At 36.8% G+C, this 23,000-nt stretch overlaps 1 protein-coding gene across 20 annotated transcripts in view; it reads left to right on the top strand.

Moving 5' to 3' along the window:
* Window positions 1–22,289, top strand: part of MKLN1 (muskelin 1) — a 335,895-nt gene extending 313,606 nt beyond the window's left edge. For 17 of the 20 annotated variants that reach the window (XM_021078931.2, XM_021078930.2, XM_021078932.2 and 14 more), the window contains 2 exons: window positions 4,095–4,149; window positions 12,888–22,289. In XM_021078931.2, coding sequence (XP_020934590.1) covers window positions 4,095–4,149; window positions 12,888–13,009 — 177 coding nt within the window. In that variant the 3' untranslated portion in view covers window positions 13,010–22,289. The remainder of the gene's footprint in view (window positions 1–4,094; window positions 4,150–12,887) is intronic. The other 3 variants (XR_014833841.1, XR_014833838.1, XR_014833842.1) reach the window with 1 other exon arrangement.
* Window positions 22,290–23,000: the final 711 nt, after the last annotated feature.

The raw sequence follows: 23,000 nt of genomic DNA, 5'->3' as shown, positions 1-23,000 counted from the left end.
TAGGAAATTGGTGAAATAGGAAACAATAGAAAAAAAATGTAAAAACCGAAAAATTTGTTCTTTGAAAAGGAGACTAAAATTGGTCAAACTCTAGCAAGACTTATCAAGAAAAAAAAGTAATGAAAGCATAAATTATCAACATCACAAATGAAGAGGAAATATTACAACCCTACGTATGTTAAAAAATAACTAAGGAGATACTATGAACAACTCTGTCCACAAATTCAGCAGATTGATGAAATGAATAAATTTCTTGAATGATTCAACTTACCAAAATTGATGCAAGAAGAATTAGAAAATCTTAAGGAGTTCCGTATCAATTACAGACAGATATTGAATTGGGGGGTGCATTTTATTTGTCTTTGCCAATATTGGCCATGGTTTAAGTTTAGCTTTATACACTTTTTTAAAAAAATTCTTTTCCATTATGGTTTATCATAGAACATTGAATATAGTTCTCTGTGCTCTACCTCGTTGTTTTTCCCCTCCATGTATAATAGCTTACATCTGAAAGACTGAATTTGTAATTGAAAATTTTCCAACAGAGAAAACTCTAGGCCTGAATGCTATATCAGTAAATTCCATCGATTCTTCAAGGAGGAAAAACATACCAATTCTGAATAGATTATTAAAAATCAGAGGAAGACAGAACACTTTCTAAATCCTTTTATGAAGCATGATATAAAAAACCCAAGAAAGACATTACAGGCGAAGAAAATTACAGACTAGTACCTTTTGTGAATGTAGGTAAAAAATTCTTAAGAAAATGTTAACTAATTGAATTCAGCAATATATAAAAATGGTAATGCACAAGAGCCAAGAGGAGGTTTATCTTAGCAATACAGGGTTAGTTCAACATTTGAAATCAATCAGTGTAATTCTCCACATGTGCAGAATGAAGGAGAAAAACCACCGTTAAGTGAAGTAAAGCGTTTGACAGAATGTAAAACCTATTTGTGATTAAAAATAATAATAATAAAATCTTAAACCAGGAATAAAAAGAAATGTCATAAATCTCATAAAAGCATCTGTGAAAAGCACACAGCTAGTACGATACTTAATTGTAAAACATTAAACCCTTTCCCTTAAGATTATGTCAAAGGAAGAGATATCTGCTCTCAATACATCTATTTGGCATTGTGCCAGAAATCCTAGCTAGTGCAGTAAGGTAAGAAAAAGAAAGAAACAGCATATAGATTGGAAAGGAAGAAGTAAAATTGTTTGCATTATTGTGTACATAGAAAACCCCATACAATCTACAAAACAGTATACTAAGATAATTGAATTTAGCAAGGTCACAGAATACAAGGTCAATAAAATATGTTGTTAGTTTTATTATAATATTATTTTCTACCAGCAATGAACAGTTAGAAAATGAAGTTTTAGAACTTCTTTATATTAATATCAAAAATAATCAAATATGCAGAAACAAGTCTATTGAAAGAAATTAAAGAATACCTAAAGAAATGGACAGATAAATCACTTTTATGGTTTGACTAAAAATTATTGAGATGCCCATTCTCCCTAAATCTAATGCATTTCCTGTCATAGTTCCAGCCAGTTTGGATTTCTTTGTTGTTGTTGAGGAAATAGACAAACTTGCTCTGAAATTTAGTGGAACTGCAAAGGTTTTGGTCTAGCCAGAACAATCTTGAACAAAGAAAAAGTTGGAGGTCTCATACTTACTCCCTGATTTAAGGACTCTGTAGCGGCCCTAGTAATCAAGGTGGTGCGGTACTGCCTTAAGATTAGACAGATAAATCAATAGAACAGAACAGAGGTCATGTTCAAAATAGACTCATGTGCAATTAATTGATTTTTTTTTTTTTGATCAGAGCACCAAATACAGTGGGGAAAAAGTCGTTTTAACAAATGGTGCTAAATAACTGGATATCTCAACTCCTTTCTCACTCTTAACACAAAAATTAATTTAAGATGCATTATGGATCAGAATATAAAACTGAGAACAATAAAGCATTAAGAAGAAAACAGAATATCTTCACAACCATGGGATAAGCAAAGCTTTCTTAGACATGACACAAAAGGCGCTAATCAGAAAAGAAAAACCGTGACAAATTGGACTTTAACAAAACTAAAATTTCTACTCATTAAAAGACATCATCAAAAAAAAAAGACAAGCTACAGACTAAATAATACTTGTAATAGATAAATCTGACTGAGGCTTGATCCCAGAATATGCGAAGAACCTCTGTATATTTTAAACTCTTCCTTTTATCCTTTTTTCCCTAACTCTCACTTAGTTACTTCTGGAATATTGTCCAATTTCTGACATTCAAAGGATCATTAATGAGGTGAAATTTTAAAGGCTGCAAGCATAAGTGTAAAATACATCCTGAGGAATCAGTGGTATCCACTTCTCAAGCCTTGCAAAGTGCCAAGTAACTTCTTTGAGATTCTACTCATTTGTCCAGTCTCATTCCTCCCTTTAACTTGCTTGTTTCCCAGCATCGTCATTCAACATAAATTAAATAGTTATCCTAATACTTTCATTTTTACCAATTTGTTCAAGTACCAGTAATGCAGTAGTTTTGTCTTATTTTGTCATTGTTCAGTTACACTGATTTAAACTAACCCTGGCTAACCTGGGAATCTAATCAACACTTAGTAATATTTTTTCAGTGTAAAAAAGGCCTTTGAGCCTTTATAATTATATAATAATACAATTATACATTACCATGGAAAACCAGTCTAAATTATAATTTAGGAATGGCTTACACATAATAACCATGCTTTTTTCTCAGTGTTTCATTTACACAGCAGAGACATTTTATTTTATGTTAGTGTGCATTTATTTTTAAAGTTCAGTAACTGTGTACAGGCATCAATCTCTTTATATGTGATAGATTCCCCAAATGAATCTTTTTTTTATTTTTTTTTTATTTTTTTTAGTATTTTTTTAAATTGAGGTATAATTGATTTACAATATTATATTAGTTTCAGGTGTATAATAGTGATTCAATATTTTAATACATTATAGTGTATATTATATTTATATTACAAATACTGGCTATATTCCCTGTGCTGTACAGTATATCTTTGTAGCTTCTTTATTTATTTTTGCTTTTTAGGGCCGCAACTGCACCACATGGAGGGTCCCAGGCTGGAGGCAAATCTGAGCTACAGCCGCTGGCCTACACCACACCCACAGCAACACAGGGTCTGAGCCATATCTGCAACCTAAACCACAGCTCACAGCAATGCCAGATCCATTGAGTAAGCCCAGGGATTGAACCCACCTCCTCATGGATACTAGTTGGGTTCGTAACCTGCTGAGCCACACAGGAATTCCTACCTTATTTATTTTATACATAGTAGTTTGTACCTCTTAATCCCCTGTTCCTATCTTCCCCCAACCTGTTCCATTTTCTTATTGGTAACCACTAGTACTCTCTATCTGTGGGTCTGTTTCCATTTTGCTACATTCATTTATTATTTTATTTTTTACTTTACATGTATAAGTAGTAAAGTCCAGTGTTTGGCTTTCTCTGTCTGACTTAATTTCACTAAGCATAATACTCTCCATGTCCATCCATGATGTTTCAGAATTTTATCCTTTTTTTTTGGCTGCACCTGCAGCATGCAGAAGTTCCCAGGCCAGGGATTGAACCTGTGTTACAGCAGTGACAGTGCCTGATCCTTAACTCAGTAAGCCACTAGGGAACTCCCAGGATTTCATTCTTTTTTATGGCTGAGTAGAATTCCCTTGTATATGTATACCACATCTTTATTCATTCATCTGTTGATGAACAGTTAGTTTGCATCCATATCAGATTGAATCTGTGCCTGTGGCACAGTGACAACCAGATCCTTATACCCACTGAGCCACAGGGGAATTCTAATATATTTTTAAAGTAAAATAATTCCAGGATTTGGTCTGGTATTTTGGAAAATGATAATAGCAGTCCAAAAGAAAAGTCAGCATGTTCTTTATAGTGTACTTCTTGCCACTCTCTGGTGAATAGACTTATGCAACACATGTCCAGAGACATCCAGTGGCCAATAAATGGTCAGAATTATAAGGTTTTCCTCCAGTGTGCTTACCAAGCTAATTTGTTCCTATTTTTCTTTTACAGTTTCAGCTCCTAGCTTCAGCTCTATTTAAATCTGGTTCAGATTTCACAGCTCTAGGTAAGTGTTCCAGTGTAGTTTATCCAGCCATATGCCCTAGCATTTGGGAGGTTGGATTTTGATTTCTTTTAAATGAAATATCAGATGACATGTCATTCAAACAAATGAAGCAAATTTCAAGATAGCATGCAAAATTTCTAATAATCTGCCACAAAGTTATTTTCCAAGCATCAGTCACCAGTTCATGGATCGGTTTCCAGTTCCTATTATACCAATTGCTGGATTATTATGTAAACAGATGGCAGTAGAAGCCTAATAAAAATAAATTAATTTGTATAGCATTGTTTTGGAATGTAGGCTGTATTACTGATATATACTTACCATGAGACAACACTTGTGGGTTGAATGGTTTTCCTCTCATTTTGCTCTTTGTGGAATTGTGCATTATCAACAGAGTGGTTGGGGTGGGCAATGAAATGAATGTTTGAGATTAGAAATATGGGTTATCTCTTTCCTGAAAATGGGAATTTTTGTGTGTTTCTTAATTGTTCAAGTGTTTCTCAGACATCCCAGATATGGGCATCAGTGTTTACTTAATAGTACTCTTATTTAGTATTAATGAGTTATTAAAGTAGTTAAATTAGATTGTAGTAGGTGGAGACTCTAGAAGTTTCAGAACCCACAACTTTAGTCAGGCGACTTTTCAAGGATCCTATTGTTAGGATAAATCATTTATAGCTTCGTTTTTACAAAGAAAGTAGCTTTTTGAGATATGGAAATTCCTTGCTTTCCTCTTTTCATTATAAAATGCAGTTATACTGTGAATGCATATTAATCTCATTAATGCTGGTGCCGTTTTTATTTTGCCTTAAAGTTGAGCAATAATATTTTCTAGCATATGTAATATAAATACTTCTCTTTGTCTTTGGAATAAAATAACACTTTGGAATATCAGTGTAATTTCTTCAGTGTTTGTCCTCTTGTCTCTTAAAGGTGAAACATACTTCAAAGAAAAAACACATGTAAAGAATTCTGGTGTTTTTCACTGGCATGGGAAAGAATAGCAAGTGTTTCTTGGGGTCCTGCCCTTTCTTCTTCCATAACAAGTAATTGAGCTTCACTACTGATCAAGGCCACTCCATCTGGAGTTTAATTCCAGATTAGATGTAGAATTCCACTAAGCAAGAGTACTGCTATAAAACATAGCTCCAGTAGCTTCTCCTAAAAGTTTAAATAATTGTTTATGACTGTTCCACTCACTCAGGGGCTTTTAAAAGATGTTTTCAGGTGGTATAAGCATAATTTTTTTGTGTGTGTCTTTTTTTAGGGCTGCACCCATGGCATATGGAGGTTTCCAGGCTAGGGGTCAAAGTGGAGCTACAGCTGCCGGCCTACACCACAGCCACAGCAACACCAGATCAGAGCTGCATCTGTGACCTACACCACAGCTCATGGCAATGTCGGATCCTTTAACCTACTGAGCAAGACCAGGGATCCAACCTGTGTACTCATGGATGCTAGTCAGGCTTGTTTCTGCTGAGCCACTATGGGAACTCCTTGCATAATTTTATAAATTTCATACCCTTTTGAATTTTGTCATTTGAAACAGATTTAGTGATACATGAATTGGGAACCTGGCACATAGATACTCAGTTTGAATGAATGTATGCCTTGTTAGGTATGAATACTGCAGCCCAGAACCATTATTTTTATTTTAGTGGTGGACAACCCTAAAATGTCTCTGGCTGACTTATATTTAGCCTTAGAACAAGAATTTCTTGGCAGTCATTTAAATATGTTAGACTGCTGTCAGCAAATATTTTACCTTTAACTTACCTCCTTTCATCTTTCTCTGCCTGATTCGCCATCAGGTAATGTTTTGCAGAACAGTTTGTTTTACTTGGATTCTAAACAGACTACATATACACTGAGATCAATACAAACACAGTAGAAAAAAAATACAAAACGGGAAAAGTCCAATGGGATTTTGTTTCCAATGTCATCTGAAGAGAGCAGTTTGTTTAGTAGTTAAGCGATAAGAGTGTATTATAGTGGTTAAGAGTCAGAATATAGGTTTAGGAGTTCCCGTCATGGCTCAGTGGTTAACGAATCCGACTAGGAACCATGAGGTTGCAGGTTCAGTCCCTGCCCTTGCTCAGTGGGTTAACGATCCGGCATTGCCGTGAGCTGCGGTGTAGGTTGCAGACACGGCTCGGATCCTGCGTTGCTGTGGCTCTGGTGTAGGCTGGCAGCTCTAGCTCCGATTCAACTCCTAGCCTGGGAACCACCATATGCTGCGGGAGCGGCCCTAGAAAAAGGCAAAAAAAAGACAAGTAAATAAATAAATAAATACAATAAAGGTAACTTTGAGGAGTTAGCATTGTCACTTCTATGGCTCAGGTCACTGCTGTGGCACAGGTTCAAAGTGATCTTTAATCATTAATTTCTTCACGTGTAAAGTAGAAGTAGTGAGAGTGCTTACCTCAAGTTGTTGGTTTGAAAAATAGTAAAATAAATAAAAGTCAGCTCTGGCTCAGATTTGATCCCTGCCCAGGAACTTCCATGTGCCATGGGTGCAGCTGAAAAAAGAAAATATAATAATTATTAAATAAATAAATAAAAATAAACTACAGTGCTCTTCCACGAATGAGGAACCTTAGGTGTTTCATAGCATTTACTCTGCCCTTTTAGCCTTTATTCTTGCCACATCTACCAAACCTATATTCCAGCAAGATACTTCCTTCAGCCTCCTGTCTCTAGCCCACATGGTTTTGGGGGATTGTTTTGTCCACACCCACAGCATACGAAAGTTCCCTGGTCAAGTTTCAAACCTGCAGCACAGCAGCAACCTGAGCCACTGCAGTGACAATGCCGGATACTTAACCTGCTGAGCCACATGGGTACTCCTTAGCCCACATGTTTACAGGTGATTTTTGTATAATAATAAATTTATTTTAGAAAAAAGAAATGTACAAAGAAAATTCTCTCATTCTATCTAGGACAAAAATGAGGATCCTTACTGTTTCTTCACCATAAATAGGAAAAGCTACCTAGTTTGTATAGGATGTTAACTTAAAAGTATGTTCCTAATAGGTTACTCTTTTAGAGCAGTCATTGTCTTCAGTTATAGTAGTGGCAATAAAGTGATAGCTAATATTTATTGAGCACTTACTGTGGGGCCCAGTACTATCTAAACACTTTACATGTCATAACTCATTTAGTTTTCATAGTTAACCCTATAAAGTAGCAGTAGTATGATCCTTTTTTACATATGAAGAAACAAATTTGCTCAGAAATAGTGCTAATGAATAGTGAAACCAGAATTCATATCCTAGTAGTTTGAATTTAGAGCTCATTCTCTAAGTCACTAACTGTACTACCTGTCATTGAGCTTTACCAGTTTCCACTTAAGTTCCTCATTCTGCTGTGTGGTGAAAATGACTTGAGAGAAACAGTGGTTGGGAGCAAGAGGTTTTGAATCAATACCCTTTTTTTGTCCCATCTCTACCATTTAAATAGACATGTTGCTGTTGATGAGTTTTACTGGTGCCTCACCTATTTTTTTTATGTTTTTTTTTTTTTTTTCGATGTTGACAACAGATAAAGTTTTAAGATTCTCTTTGAACAATGTCTCTTGGTCTCGGTCTCCTTCCTTCAAGTGTAACCACCCATATCTGGCAGATATTTACACATGGACATACAGATAGAGTTGATTCTCATTATTCACAATAGTATTCTGTAAAGTCACCTGTAACACTGAATTGGTGAATACTGACCCATTGCTCTTATGGAAAAGAGTTAGATGAGCCTCTTGTCACAGAATTTTGTCAGTTTTTGTCAATATATAATGTTGCTTTAGGTGTGTTTCTGTTGAAAGGCACTTTCCTTATTTTTTTGTATTGCTGATTCATTAACAGAGAACTCATGCCAATAGCAATATAACTCATTCCTGAACAAAGCCTATCTAATGTGTCTTTTCTCCACAAGGCACATCACCGTCCTCTTATACTTGGGACCCTAACCAAGACTTCCACACTACACTCGGGGGCCATTTTAAGCTGTGAAGTCACCAACAAAACACAAAATGTGTGTCTCCTAACCCCAACCTCCCTCCCCTCCTCCTTGGCAACCACAAGTCTATTCTCTATGTCTATGAGTTTGTTTCTGTTCTGTAGATAGGTTCGTTTGTGCCATATTTTAGATTCCACATATAAGTGATCTCATATGGTATTTGTCTTTCTTTTTCTGACTTCATGTAGTCAAGAATCTCCAGTTCCATCCATATTGCTACAATTGGCATTATTTTGTTATTTTAAAATGGATAAGCAATGAGATCTTGCTGTATATATAGCACAAGGAACTATAACCAATCACCTGTGGCAGAACATGATGAAAGATAATATGAGAAAAAGAATGTGTGTTTGTGTGTGTGTGTATATATAACTGGGTCACTTTGCTGTACAGCAGGAATGGACAGAACATTGTAAATCAACTATAATAAAAAAATATTTTTAAAAAACACAAAATGTGAAAAACATGACACCCAGTAGACTGTGAAAAAGACAGTTGTTTATAGTATGAGAGCTGAAACAGGAAGGCAGGGCATTACCTAGTTTGACCTCAGCCAAGAATATATGCATGTGGCAACTCAAATTTTTTGCCACTGTGCACATGTCTGTGAGTGACCACAAAAATGGCACAGATACTGATTTTAGGGTTACAAATTTTAGCAGGTAGGCAAATGCACAGATACGGCATCTGTGAATAATGAGGATCAACTATATATATGCACAGGTTTAGATGGATGGTTTTGTGTGTTCCAGTTTCATTTATTGGGTAATTTAAAAACACGTATTCTCTGCATATTTTTTTTTGATGTGGCTTGGAGATTTTTGCATGAAACTGTACTAGATTTATTGTATTCTTAGTGATATACAATATTCCATAAAAGGGATCTACCGTAGTTTAACCATTCATCTAATGATAGTGTAAATTTCAAGTTCCTCATTGGTAAATGGTAAATAAAAATAAAAGGCATTCTCTTGAGGGTTAAATGAACTTATTTAGCACATTGCCTACAATTTAATAAGCACTCATGTAGTTAATAAAAATAAATAAATGGGCTTTGGAGTCAGACAGGGGTTCACACTCCATACTCTTCCCTCACCAACTATGATAATTATTAAATTACTGACTCTCTCTAATCTAAGCTGTCTCATCTGAAATTGAAGTTTATGATTACTACTTTTTTTGTCACAATTAATGTTCATTGTGAATTCATTGTCACAGTGAATGGTCATATATAAAGAACCTAACATGTAGTAGAGGTTCAGGTGTTGTTTCCTTCCCTCCTAAATCATTTGATCTCATCAAAATGGTTTTATTTTATAGAGTACTATCACAGAATCAGTGTCTTCTCTTAAAAACATAATGTAGGAGTTCCCGTGGTGGCACATTGGTTGACGAATCCGACTAGGAACCATGAGGTTGCAGGTTCGATCCCTGCCCTTGCTCAGTGGGTTAAGGATCTGTCTTTGCCATGAGCTGTGGTATAGGTCGCAGACACGGCTCGGATCCCATGTTGGTGTGGCTCTGGCATAGGCCAGTGGCTACGGCTCCGATTAGACCCCTAGCCTGGGAACCTCCATATGCCACGGGAGTGGCCCTAGAAAAGGCAAAAGACAAAAAAAAAAAAAAAAAAAAAACATGATGTACCAACAGTTCCCTGGTGGTCTAGTGGTTAGGATTCAGTGTTTTCACCACTGTAGCCCAAGTTCAATCCCTGGTCTGGGAACCGAAATCTCACATCAAACCACTGCACACTGCATCCAGGGGAGGGGATATATATATATATGTGTGTATATGTATTATATATACATATATATATATCTTTATGTATGTTATACACACACACGCATAATGTACCACAATATTTTTACAAAATAAGTTCAAAATAAAGCAATTTTGAAAACTCCAGAGCATAGAATAGAAAATAAGAATATAATCTCACCATTTAGAAATAGCCATTTTTTTATGCTTTGGAGTGTTTCCTTCCATTAATTTATATGATAGTAGGCTTTGTTATATCTTAAGCTCATCTCAAAAAAGTAAACATTTGCCCTTACACTTAAAATAGTAATAATTTTTTTTTAAATAAAGATGAATGTACCTTTCTTGAGGCGTTGTTTATTTTCCTTCCAGGAAACTGGTATCCTTGGCAATGTTCTTTCTGCTTTGTTCGAATTCTTTACAAGATTAAAAGATGAATGGCATCTAAAACTGTCTTCTGAGTTGAACAAAATTTGGTCCAATTTTAAATAGTCTTCACTGAGTATCATGGCATATATAACTTTGACACCTTTTCTGTTTCCGATAGTACTCAGCAGGGCTCTCAGGCCTCTGTTAGTCGTCTTAGGAATGGGGAAAATCAAGAATATTTTTTTCATTTTCATATGTGTGTAAGAATTTTTTTTTTTTTTTTTTTTGGTCTTTTGTAAGAAATTTGAAGTAGCTGGGAGCAGTACACCAACTGACTAAAGGAAAGAGGCATCTCAGTGAATATTTCCTTGGCTGGAGTGAACTTGAAAATTAAATATTACTAGAGGTTAAAAGGAGAAAAAAAATCCTACAGTTAAACGGTCTTCACCTTTTAAGAATAGAATATTCATTTGGATAAAAGGACTTCATTTCTTTCTATTTTTCACAAAATGTGTGCCTAACATAGAGGCTGGTGCCTAGTACCATAAATGGTATTTACTATGTGCCAGGTACAATTCTGTGTATTATGATTTTTTTTTCTTTTTTTTTTTTTTTTTTGTCTTTTGTCTTTTTAGGGCTGCATCCGTGGCACATGGAGATTCCCAGGCTAGGGGTCGAATCGGAGCTGTAGATGCAGGCCTATGCCACAGGCACAGCAACAAGGATCCCAGCCGCATCTGCGACCTATACCACAGCTTACGGCAATGCCAGATCCTTAAGCCACTGAGCGAGGACAGGGATCAAACCCGCAACCTCATGGTTCCTAGTCGGATTTGTTTCTGCTGCACCACAGCAGGAACTCCTAAATGCATTTTTTAATGATCTTTATTTTTTCCATTATAGCTGTTTTACAGTGTTCTGTCAAGTTTCTACTGTACAGCAAAGTGACCCAGTCACACACACACATATATATTCCTTTTCTCACATTATCCTTCATCATGCTCCATCACAAGTGACTAGATATAGTTCCCAGTGCTATACAGCAGGATCTCATTGCTTATCCATCCCAAATGCAATAGTTTGCATCTATTAACCCCAGCCTCCCAGTCCATTCCACCCCCTTCCTTCTCCCCCTTGGCAACTGCAAATCTGTTCTCCAAGTCCGTGAGTTTCTTTTCTGTGGAAAGGTTTATTTGTGCCATATATTAGATTCCAGATATAAGTGATATCATATGGTGTTTTTCTTTCTCTTTCTGACTTAATTCACTTAGTGTGAGAGCCTCTAGCTCCATCCATGTTGCTGCAAATGTCATTATTTTGTTCTTTCTTAAGGCTGAGTAAGTATTCGATTGTGTATATATACCACATCTTCTTAATCCATTCATCTGTGAATGGACATTTAGTTTGTTTCCATGTCTTGGCTACTGTGAATAGTCCTGCAATGAATATAAATGTATTTCTTAACTCTATATATTCATTCAGTTCTCTGAGACTACTTTCAGCTCTCAGAGGCTTCATGATTTTCTTTTTTTTTTTTTTTTTTTTTATCTTTTTACACCTGCAGAGCATATGGAAGTTCCAGGGCTAGAGGTCGAATCAGAGCGGCAGCTAAGGCCTACACCACAGCCATTGCAACACCAGATCTTTAATCCACTGAGCAAGGCCAGGGATCCAACCTACATCCTCACTACATTGGGTCCTTAGCCCACTGAGCCACAACAGGAACTCCTTAGACCACTTTCCAAAGACACCTTTCATTTTTATTAGGTTTTTATCATCAAAAAATGTTTAGGGGAGTTCCCTTCATGGCCCAGCAGAAACGAATCCAACTAGGAACCATAAGGTTGCAGGTTCGATCCCTGGCCTCGCTCAGTGGGTTAAGGATCTGGTGTTGCCATGAGCTGTGGTGTAGGTCGCAGATGTGGCATGGATCTGCCGTTGCTGTGGCTCTGGCGTAGGCCGACAGCCACTGCTCTGTTTAGACCCCTAGCCTGGGAACCTCCATATGCTGCGGGTGCAGCCCTAAAAAGGACAAAAAGACAAAAAAAAAAAAAAAAAGTTTAGGATTTCCCTGTGGTGCAATGGGTTAAGGATCTGGTATTGTCACTGCAGTGGCACGGGTCGCTGCTGTGGCACGCACGGGTTTGACCCTTGGTCCAGGAACTTTCACATGCCACCCGTGTGACAAAAACAAATTTCAGTGGTCAAAGCATTAAAAAGTCAGAAAAGAGGAATGAAAATTCCTCAGTGGACTAGAAGAGGAAAATACTTGTAAGGAAAAGAAGATAATTCAGTATTAGTTTCTAAAGTAGTGGTCATTCTGGATGGCGTTCACATAATTACATTTAATCTGCACAATAAGTTTATGACATAAGCAGGATTGTCACAGGTTTATAGCTAAGGCAACAGTTGTGGAAAGTCTGATTACCTTACCCAAGACCATACCACTGCTGGGTAGTAGAGCTAGAATCAGGACTCATGTCTGTCTGATTTCAAAGCCTGATTTGATTTTTGTTTTTCCATTATATGTTGCTGCTTTTCTGTTACATGTTGAGTTTTAACTACAGTGGGTGAGTTTCTTTGTATTTCTTCTTCACCAGGCTTTTCGGATGTGGATCACACCTATGCTCAAAGAACTCAGCTCTTTGATACCTTAGTAAATTTCTTTCCTGACAGCATGACTCCTCCTAAAGGCAACCTGGTGGACCTCATCACACTGTGACTGAAGAATCCCTGGATAGAAATGGAGCACAGGAGTCTGCTTTCAGTATTTTGGATTTCAACTCTGTTGGCTGACAGTTAGGCTGCAGTGACCGAGGACTGCACCAGAATTTTGAAGGGATCTTTGCTGTCACAAGTTTTAACCCTGTTCTGTCATACCTAACCTCAACCCTATAGTCCTCATCCCATTCCTAAATTAGACTAATAAAGTGAAATTGATATACTTTCCATTTAAATACATATATTTTTTCTTACTTTTAAGAATTCATGAATATAAAAGAAAAAATAATCAGGCAGTATATACCCTTTTCTGATTTTTATTTCATTTTTATATAATTGGGACAAGTAAGCACTGTTCACAGACTCAGTGCTACAAGAATTGGGATTTTGTTGTTGGGTTTTTCGGCCTTTTTTCTTTCTCCTTCCCTCCCATTTCACTTTACCTCGCATCACAGAACTGCTTGTAAGTGATATGTAACATTTGTTTACCTCTTTACTTCATTCTTAACAGTATATAGTTCTGTGGGGCAGTTGATGTATGTTTAAGTGATATATGTGTCTTTGTTGACTAGAGTCTTGTATTACATTAAACAATAGGAGGAACAGAGGGCTCAAATTTATGCTCCTTGTCCTAGAACTAAAAAGTGAAACCTGAGGTTGATCCAGGCACTTATCTGAGATTGGTATATAGTATTTCTATGATGATATATTTTATAGTGGATATTACAAAGCTTTGAGTCACAGAAACCTTAAACAGGCGAGAATATAGTTCAGAACCCTTAAGAGCCATTCTCAAAATTACCAGCAGGAGAATTCTAGTAGTGATTAATATGTTCATTGATACCTTTGTAACAATTTTGGGTGAAAATGACTTTTTCCCCCAGTAGCGCCATGCAGGACCAGGCCTTTGATTTCTTCCCTGTGCTATCTCTTTGTAGCATTTTCATTTGGGAGGGTGAGTTTCCAGAGCTACGCTTTTGTTTATTGCCATACACATTAGCTTCCCTATGTCTACTTCTAAACACTGATATTTTAAAGAATAATGGTTCATAGTTGTCCAGGGGAATGCAACTGACTTGCATTTCATTAAGCACACAGCCCAGGCTTCTTTTAATGGAGAAAAAGAAAAATAGTGGTGCAAATATTTTTTTATCAAACTGAGGCAGATGGGCTTTTCCACTCTTCCTTTTGCTTATTTGTTTTGGTTTTAGTTTGGTTTTTTGATGAGGAGTGGAGGTACATATCATTCCGTGATATGCTGTGGAATGCAATATAGGAAACTTCTACCTGGCCAGTGCTTATTTGCTCAGAAAGTGTGCTGCCTACAACTGATACCCACCCTGCTTAAAGCAAGCTAAGTATAATTAAGTGGCCATCAGTCAGTGGCTCTTCCTAGTGAATGACTTTAGAGAATTTAGTATGTATCTGTGTAGCAAGATTAGGCCTCACCAAAGAGAGAAGAAATTGATTTGCACTTTTGAGAAGTCTCATGTATAAGAATTGGGACTTTTTGTTTTTTGAAGGAAAGAGACTTTGAGGTCCCTCTTCAGTCTGTTGATATTACGTGGTTTCATGAAAGTCTTTGGGAGTAGACAAAAATATACCTGTCTTAGTTCCAGGCTTGAATCTTGGGCTCCTTGGCTTTCCAAGCATATCCCAAAGCAATCAGTAGTGATTTATTAAACAATTAGATTTGTTCCTTACTTATGAAAGATATAATACATAATTCAGTAAATACTAAGTTGTGTAGCTGCAGAATAACCAACTGACTTTACAGGTGAGCAGATAGAATCTACTTACATACTTACACAGCTTCATAAAGGATTTCCCTGAATGACATAAAACATTAATATTGCTAATATTGTAGCCTGTTGAACTTGCTAAGAATTTCTGAATTTAAAAAGCTCTAGTTTTGCTTACTATGAGTTCTGGCACTTTAAAAACAGTAACCAAATGAAATTCTGCTGCCCTCCACCATTTATTTTTATGGTCATTTTTTCCATTAGTTCCTTAGACTCTATATTTACAGGGAACTCAGTTCTTGAACTCAGTGATTTTGCTTTTATTTTTCCCCAACTCTACTAGCTGGTTTTTGTTGTTGTTGTTGTTTGTTTTGTTTTTTGTTTTTTTTGTTTTTGTTTTTGTTTTTTTTGTCTTTTTGCTATTTCTTGGGCTGCTCCTGCGGCATATGGAGGTTCCCAGGCTAGGGATCCAATCGGAGCTGTCGCCACTGGCCTGCACCAGTGCCACAGCAACACGGGATCCGAGCTGCGTCTGCAACCTGCACCACAGCTCACGGCAATGCCGGATCGTTAACCCACTGAGCAAGGTCAGGGGCCGAACCCGCAACCTCATGGTTCCTAGTCGGATTCGTTAACCACTGCGCCACGACGGGAACTCCTAGCTGTGTTTTTAAACAGGCTTGTTTTTAGTTTCATCTTTCTCACTTAAAAGCTTTTCCCTTTTCTTCAGTTATAGAATTTTTTTTCACTAACATGTTTAAATGGAGTTGAGTCATAGCAAACCATTTAGTGTTGCTTAAGTGACATAGACTGTACTTAGCAGGCTATTGTCTAGATAAGTCAGAATGTGTACTGTGGAGCTTGAATGGGGCGCTGCTGGTAATGATTGCGGGAGAATGTAGGGCTTCATTATATCCATGACCAGGATTGACACATTGCTCACCTTTCACATCAGAGCCCTGATCTGAAACCTGTTTATATAGTGTGGAGCTACCTGTGTTTCCAAGTATTCCAGCAGTATAAATTAAATAATCTAATTTGGTATTTAGATACATTGTTGAGGTAGCCAAATATCTATGCTTTCCTGCTTAATTCTTCGATGCTAGCTTAGTTAGTCCCAGATTCAAACACCTTGTTTTAGATGAACTAGTGGTGGTACAATTTGCTCAATTTCATTATCCCTAGCTTCAAGTCCATGCCCATTTCTCTTTTTCCTAGTGGAATTTTTTTTTTTTTTTTTTTTTTTGGCCATAGCATGTGGCCAGGTCAGGGGTTGAACCTGTACCACAGCAGGGACCCAAGCTGCTGCAATGACAACACCGGGTCCTTAACCTGAGCCACAGGGGAACTCCTCCAATGGAATATATTACTCCAAAAAAAGTAAACTAGAAATAAGCTAGAGCTCTCATATTATTTTCAGTGCTTGTACTTCATGAGAAATTATCTGATTTGCAAGATACTTCTAAAGTGCATTTGCATTTTGTAGAATAACAGAGACCTCCTGTGGCCAGCTTGATTAATTCAAATACATCCGTTTCTTATGAAGCAAAGAAATTCAGACTTGGGTGCCTAACTCCGTGCTAAAGCTGACAGTATTAACTTTTAACAAGGTCTTTTTTGACCTGGTTTTCATTAGAACTGACTTGCCCATGTCTGATAAGTCAAAACTAATAGAAAACATTAGAAAGTTGATTTATCATGGGAAGTCTGGTTGGGTTTAGAGCTCAGTAATTTAAGATTGTAAAACTGCGTTCTTCAGTGAAATACGTCTGCTGAATATAAATAGTTTGCCAGCTTATCTGTCTTGTGGATCTCTTCTCATCTGCCTTAAAAGTTCTATTTATAGATACATTAATAGTTTCATGTTTTAAAATCTAATTTACAAATAAAAACTAGTTTGAGGCACTTCATCATTTGGTGAGAGATTGAGAATGATGGCTGATGAATCAAAAAGCACTTGGAAAGGAATATGTATCTGATTTTTTCTGAATTATTTTCAGTGTCATGGTTAATTACGTGACGAAGTCACCCTATAATTATTCTTAACACCATGTGAAATTCATTGGGTAATTGTGGGTCATTTGATTATTTCCTGGGTGAATGTTGTATTAACTCTAGCTGGTTGAATGCTGCAGGGCAGTTGAGAATTAAATTTGGAATTGATTTCTGTGGTAGAGGATCATTACGTTGGTTGCGTACTCGAAACAAGATCATCTAGCTATTAAAAATAAATCATTTGTTAACTCTTCTTAAAAAATACGTGTTCATATGCAGTTTCTTCCTTTTGCAGACATTCTGGCCTGCACGTTCCCTAAGTGTTCAATTTTTAAGATAGTCCTTGATCTGAAAAGTGCAGGCTCCCTCAGAAAAAGTTTGTAGTTATTAGAGGAGCAATCATAGAGGGTCTGCGTGTGACAACAGTTGTAGATTACGTCTTTGGGTTCTTTCACTCACAATTTTTATAGTCACATAACCTTATTCTTGGGTGATTTTTGACTGTGGCCTGCCTCTCACTGTTATTTGTATGAATGCTGAAATGATGTGGAAGTTTTAAAGTTTGTTGAAATGATTCATTAGGAGCTAACTAGATCAGAACATTTGTTTTAGCGAGGAAGAGTCATGATTGCAGTTTATTGATTTCTTCACCAAATGCTTTCTCATTTTTTTCCAAAAAATAAAACTATCTTAAGAGATTTTATTCATACATAATCTTTAAACCTTGATTTCTTCCTACCCACCAAATACTTTCAATTGTTTTCATTATTTTTCTTAGCTCATCTGGCTTTATTCTTTGCTTTTTTAGCACTAAACTTCCTAGATTTTCTGTGGCATTGCTTACAAGTGTTATACTCCTTGCAGAAAACAGGTCAAAATCTGAGGCAAACATGCTCTTTTATCCTTGTTTACAACAACAGAATAGTGAAATTAAAAATCGTACATTATTATAGAATTTGTAATGTTCAGGCACTGCTATAAAAAATACTTGAACCATTTTCACTTAGGGAATAGTAATACAGCTGTAGAAGCTTTAGGAAAGGAGCCAGTGTTGGCTGCTGTCCCTGGCACTAGGACATACAGTCATAAAACTGTTGATAAGGTGCAAGTTTCATAGCAGAGCTCATAGAATTCAGCACTTCACCAGAATGTCCATTTGCCTATTGTCCTCTCTGTATTTTTAGCCTTTTCCCCCACTCCGACCTCCCCGAGTAGCATTGATTTTCTGCTAAAGTTGGAATTTGTGTGAAGAATTCACTTTTAATTTCTGAGATAACTGAATATCAGGAATAGCTTTGCTTGCTATGAATTTGATATTCATTTTTTCTTAAATAAAATTAGTGATCTTATAAATGTCTCTCCCCCTCGAGAATGTGCGTTTAGCTCGAATTCTGAATGACAAAGTCTTATTCCCAATCATAGCCAGTGATGAAACCCTCTGACAATAAATTCTATAGCCCTTAACCCAAGGAGTTTACAGTAAACTAGGTTTTCTAGTGGTGCAGAAATATCTTTGTGGAAAAGCACGTCACTGTCTGTCTTTTTCTGTCAGGTAAAACTCTGCAGTTATAGATCTTGAACTGGATCCCAATTCAGAACTTAAGAACTTCAACACTAAAGGGTAGCTCTAGTTCATCTTCCACAACAGTTATTATTTGAAATAAGATTTCCAAATCTATGCTATCATGTCCTCAAACACTATCTTAACTGTATTGAAAATAGAACGTCATATGGCTGTTATCTAAGGACTGAGGTCAGCAACAAAAAAAGTGGGTGGTGTTTAGCAGAGAAGTAGGCCACTTCTATCACTTGTAATTGTGAACTAATTTGTCTTTTTATTTGCTGGACAAACAGTCTCCATGAACTTGTGCACGATGTCCTGTTTTGCCTATCTGTGGCATTTTTACTTGGAGATAGTGAACTTCAGGAACAGAACTAGAGAGAATGAGGGTATGTTAGAGGAAGAATAAAATAGGAGCTTTTTGCTCATGGATCTGAAGGTCCACAAATCTAAAACAAAAGAAAGCTCTTCATTTATAACCCTAAATTTAATGCAGTGCTGAGAAGAAGAGGATCAAAAGGGATCAAAGTTCAGTTATTCTGAATAGTCTTTGGAAAGCAGCATTTCTTGGTTAATCGCTTTTCTTACCATCTCCCAAATACTTGATAGCGATCTTAAAACAGAAAACCCAGGGTAATAGGCTCTAGATCTTAAACTAGGTGAGCAGTTTCTTTTTTTTCTTTTTTTGTCTTTTGTCTTTTTAGGCCTGCACCTGCAGCATATAGAGATTCCCAGGCTGGATCAGAGCTGTAGCTGCCAGCCTACACCACAGCAATGCCAGATCCTTAACCCACTGAGCGAGTCCAGGGATCAAACTTGCAACCCCATGGTTCCTAGTCGGATTCATCTCCACTGTGCCACGACGGGAACTCCAGGTGAGCAGATTTTTACGTACAGCTGAGTTCCTTGATAAGGATCCAGAGGGAAAATCAGCAGTAAAACATTTTAACATGCAGTTTTGGGGGCGCCCAGGAGACTCGCTTTTTCAAAAAGTTTAACCTCTTACTGCAACACTGCTCGGTACCATCTGGGATGCTAGCATTCACAGCAGTTAGTTCGGATATCTGAGCTGTCTGCCACATGAATACCAGCCTGAGGAGATCATCATTCTTCAGTATCATTCAGTGCTTAACGAGTGCCAAATTAATTGGCAGGGAGGAAAAACGCTAATACACTGAACAGGCTTGTGTGCATGATTAAGGAGCTACTCAAGTAACCAATTTTGAGCTTAATTTCACTCCTTTGTTAACAAATCTCAAGAAAGCCTTTGTTACAGTTTCACTAGTAGTCATTTGGTTGGTGTTCATTTTCCAGCCCTTTAAAATAGGAAGAAAATTGTAATTTCATGTTCAACTTCTAACCCATACAGAATTGCACTGACATCAATTTAGTTTCCATGTTTTAAAATAATTATACATAGTCCAAAGGGTCTCTGTTTATTCTACTTTGCCAGGAAATACATGAGTTCTGGGCTTGGCCTTAGAAGTATGTAATAATTTTGGCTTATTCTGTAGGTTTCCTCCACATCTATAATATGATTAATTAGAGACGGTATCTAGAATAAGTTCAACTCCATTGCAACTGGCAGAGCTTTATAAATTCATTTTGCAACAAAGGAAAAGACCTTATACCATCAGGGCCCTGCCATCAGATTTTGGCAAGTGACTGTTTTAGCGCGTTGCCCTGTAGTTGCTGTGTTTACCTTATTAAGATGAAAGAAGGAAAACTGAGGGCAGAGGTATGTAGCTTTATATTTCCTGAATTGCCTCTTTTAGAAGTCTTAGAGAACTTGCATCTTTGTAAAGGCTTGGCTTAATTTTACACACACATATTAACTACACTTGCAAGAGCACTGAATACAAAGTTATAAGACATGTTAAAGTAATTGTATACCCAACCCCAAATTCAGTAGTAGGGTATTAAAGTCCAAATGTTTAAATGTGGGTAGTCTATGGGGAAGATACATGTTTTTGAAAGTCATATACATATTTCCTCTTTGAGATATATTTTTCTTTCAAAAACAAGAAAAACGACCTAGTGACCAGTTGTAAATTGTTTTCTCCCTCAATTGTAAACCACCCTTTAGTGAAATAAAAGTGGACTCTCTTAGGCGTTACATTTAGCTTGACCAAGAGATGCTGTGATTGTGTCATTCTTTAAGCCTGATTGCTTTTTTGACTTATGTAAAATGTCTTTTCAATGGAATGAAAATAGCATAGTATTAATTTTCCTTTACATATTGTCTTCAGCTCAGTGTAGAAATTGTAAAGTAAGGAGACATGTTTCTATGAGCAGATTCTTTGATGGAGATAGGTTTTTCTTCCCTGTCACCACTTCAAAATCTGTACAACTGAATCTGCAGCCTCAGAAGAGTACAGGAAAGCTTAGGGTCTCCTTTTCTTGTGTTGATCTTGGCTACAAAAAATTTTCCATCTTTTCAATGGAAGTGTGTGTGTTATATGCAGCTTGGGAAAGATGTTAGTTTTTTTGTTTGTTTGTTTGTTTGTTTGTTTGTTTTTTAAGTCAACTATTAACAAATTCGAAGTACTTATTGGCCAGAAATGAAGATCTCTTTAGATAGAGATAGAGCCTCAAAACCAAAGTTGGACTGGAGATTAGGTTGAGAGGGAAGATGAAGCTCCATCCATAGCCAATAGAACCGTGTCTTTCTGGGTCTGCTTTTTAATGCTATTGAGAGCTCCTTTTCTGTTCCAACAGCTCCTAGACTGGAAATAGGATATTACAGTGAAAGTTGTAGAGCGCCGAACATCTTTTATGGGCCTTTTCGATAACAACATGTTGTTTTTTACGATTGAAAAAATATTTATCATAGAAATTTAGGAAATTATTACTGAAGTAAAGAAAGCAAGCCACTATTATTTAACTGGTGAGACTCAGGCATTTTATTTTCCTGACTTTCTTCTGTTACCCAACATGGTGAAGGCCGGAAGAAGTAAAACGAAACAAAAATCTTGACAGAGCCCTTCCTCCTCGTCTTTTACCGCACGTGTGGAGTCTCAGCCCTTGCTATATTCCTTTAAAGAAAGCGTTGCCCTTTTCTAGACAGTCCGAAAGCAATTCTGTTGATATATATCTTTCAAGCCTAAATTATAGATGTATTACCCCAAAGCTGCCTTGTTCAGGTCATTGGATGTTTTATCTCAAAGATTAATTTGAATTTTTCAGCCCTTTTTGCACCATTATAGAAGTTTGGAGCATAGTCCCACCCATGAAGAGCTTTCTGTTTAGATGGACTTTTTAATATGATGAAACTCACACCCAGAAAGGATGAAGTACTTTTGAAAGGCCAAGTGTACGCAAAGCAAAACAGACAAATTTAACGTCAAGTATATAAATAAGGAATCCTTGAAAACCAGAGCTCCCTTACCGTGCTTAGCAAACGTCTCTCCCCCAAAAAAACGCATTCTTCTGTTTACCAGCTAAGATTTAGGATGTTTGTATTTCATTAGTCCTTTTCTTAACGTATGAAGGAAGAAACTGCAGCCTTTCAGGTTCTATTCCTTCCTTTCCCCTCAGTAGTGACCTGCATCCCGTACCTAAACCAGAAGTGGAAATCGCGAGGGTGGGAAGTCCGGAACACCCGGCATGAGCTAGTCGGAGGTTTTAAACAGGAGTGTTTTGAGACATCAGGTGTCTTCTCACATCATTCTTGTTCTAAGTCATTGTTGGGCTGTGTTGCGTGTGTTTTGCAGTCTTCTCCACCCCTCTCATGATCCTCCTTGCTTTAATCTTATTTTCAACCAATCTATATGGGCTTTTTAGGTTTTCGTTTTGTTTTGTTTCTTAGTACAAATAATGTTCTGATCCCAGTTTTGGTGAATGTGTTAACACTGCTTTGTGAATAAAATGAGTGATCTGCTGAACAATTGCAGTTGTAGAATTATGTTGTATGTAATGTACATATGGAGAAAGAATGTATTTTGTTCATTTTCTTAATAAAAAGTTATATATGGACGCTAAAAGATGTGCCTTGTGTTTGAAAAAACTGCTTTCGAAGTCACCTTTTTAAATGTTTGTATACTTTGCGATTGTCAATATTTTTCCCCAAAACAGGTGAGTTTTATTCAGACTTCCAAAGACAGAAAAAATATATGCTGTAGAAGAGCCTCGCTTTCATTGAGGCAGTTCTAAAACAAAGACGTTCTGGTGGCTCTTTCAAAGCGTCTAGGGGAAATTTCCATTTTTAAAGAATGCTGGTAAGTTATTTCCTCAAATGGTGGGTTTTTTAAAAATCTGCTGTCAGTGACCAGCAGATATTTTATCTGTATGGTAAATTTGGACGTGTGTTTCCCAGGTTTTCTTTAAGGGGGACATATTTGTACAGGTAGGAACTAGAAGAAAAACCTGAACTGAAATAGAAAACTGGAAAAGATAGTAAACAGACCTTGGAGGTGTTGAGAAATTGGGAAAGATTGGGAAAATTCTGGATCCCTGTTTCAGAAGAAGGGGAAAGATTTTAAGGGCTGAACTCTTAAAAAACAAAAATAAGGCTCTTTACAAATCAATGTTTTCTCTTTATAAATCAAATAATCCATCGCACTGCATAGCTTTCATTTTTAGAGTGTGCTTTAAGCATGGCTCATAAGTAACATTTCTTTTGTTTTCAAAACAGGAAAACATGATATGCAGTGATAAGGTGAGGAATTGGCCTTTCCTGGGTTAATCCTCCGGAG

This window comes from Sus scrofa, chromosome 18 (assembly GCF_054392235.1).
Source record: "Sus scrofa isolate SSC_HxYL_T2T_F1_AM1 chromosome 18, Sscrofa_HxYL_maternal_Yorkshire_Landrace_v2.0, whole genome shotgun sequence".
NCBI classification, from domain to species: domain Eukaryota; kingdom Metazoa; phylum Chordata; class Mammalia; order Artiodactyla; family Suidae; genus Sus; species Sus scrofa.
The sequence above is the reverse complement of the archived record's forward strand: the minus strand, read 5'-3'. Positions and strand labels throughout refer to the sequence as shown.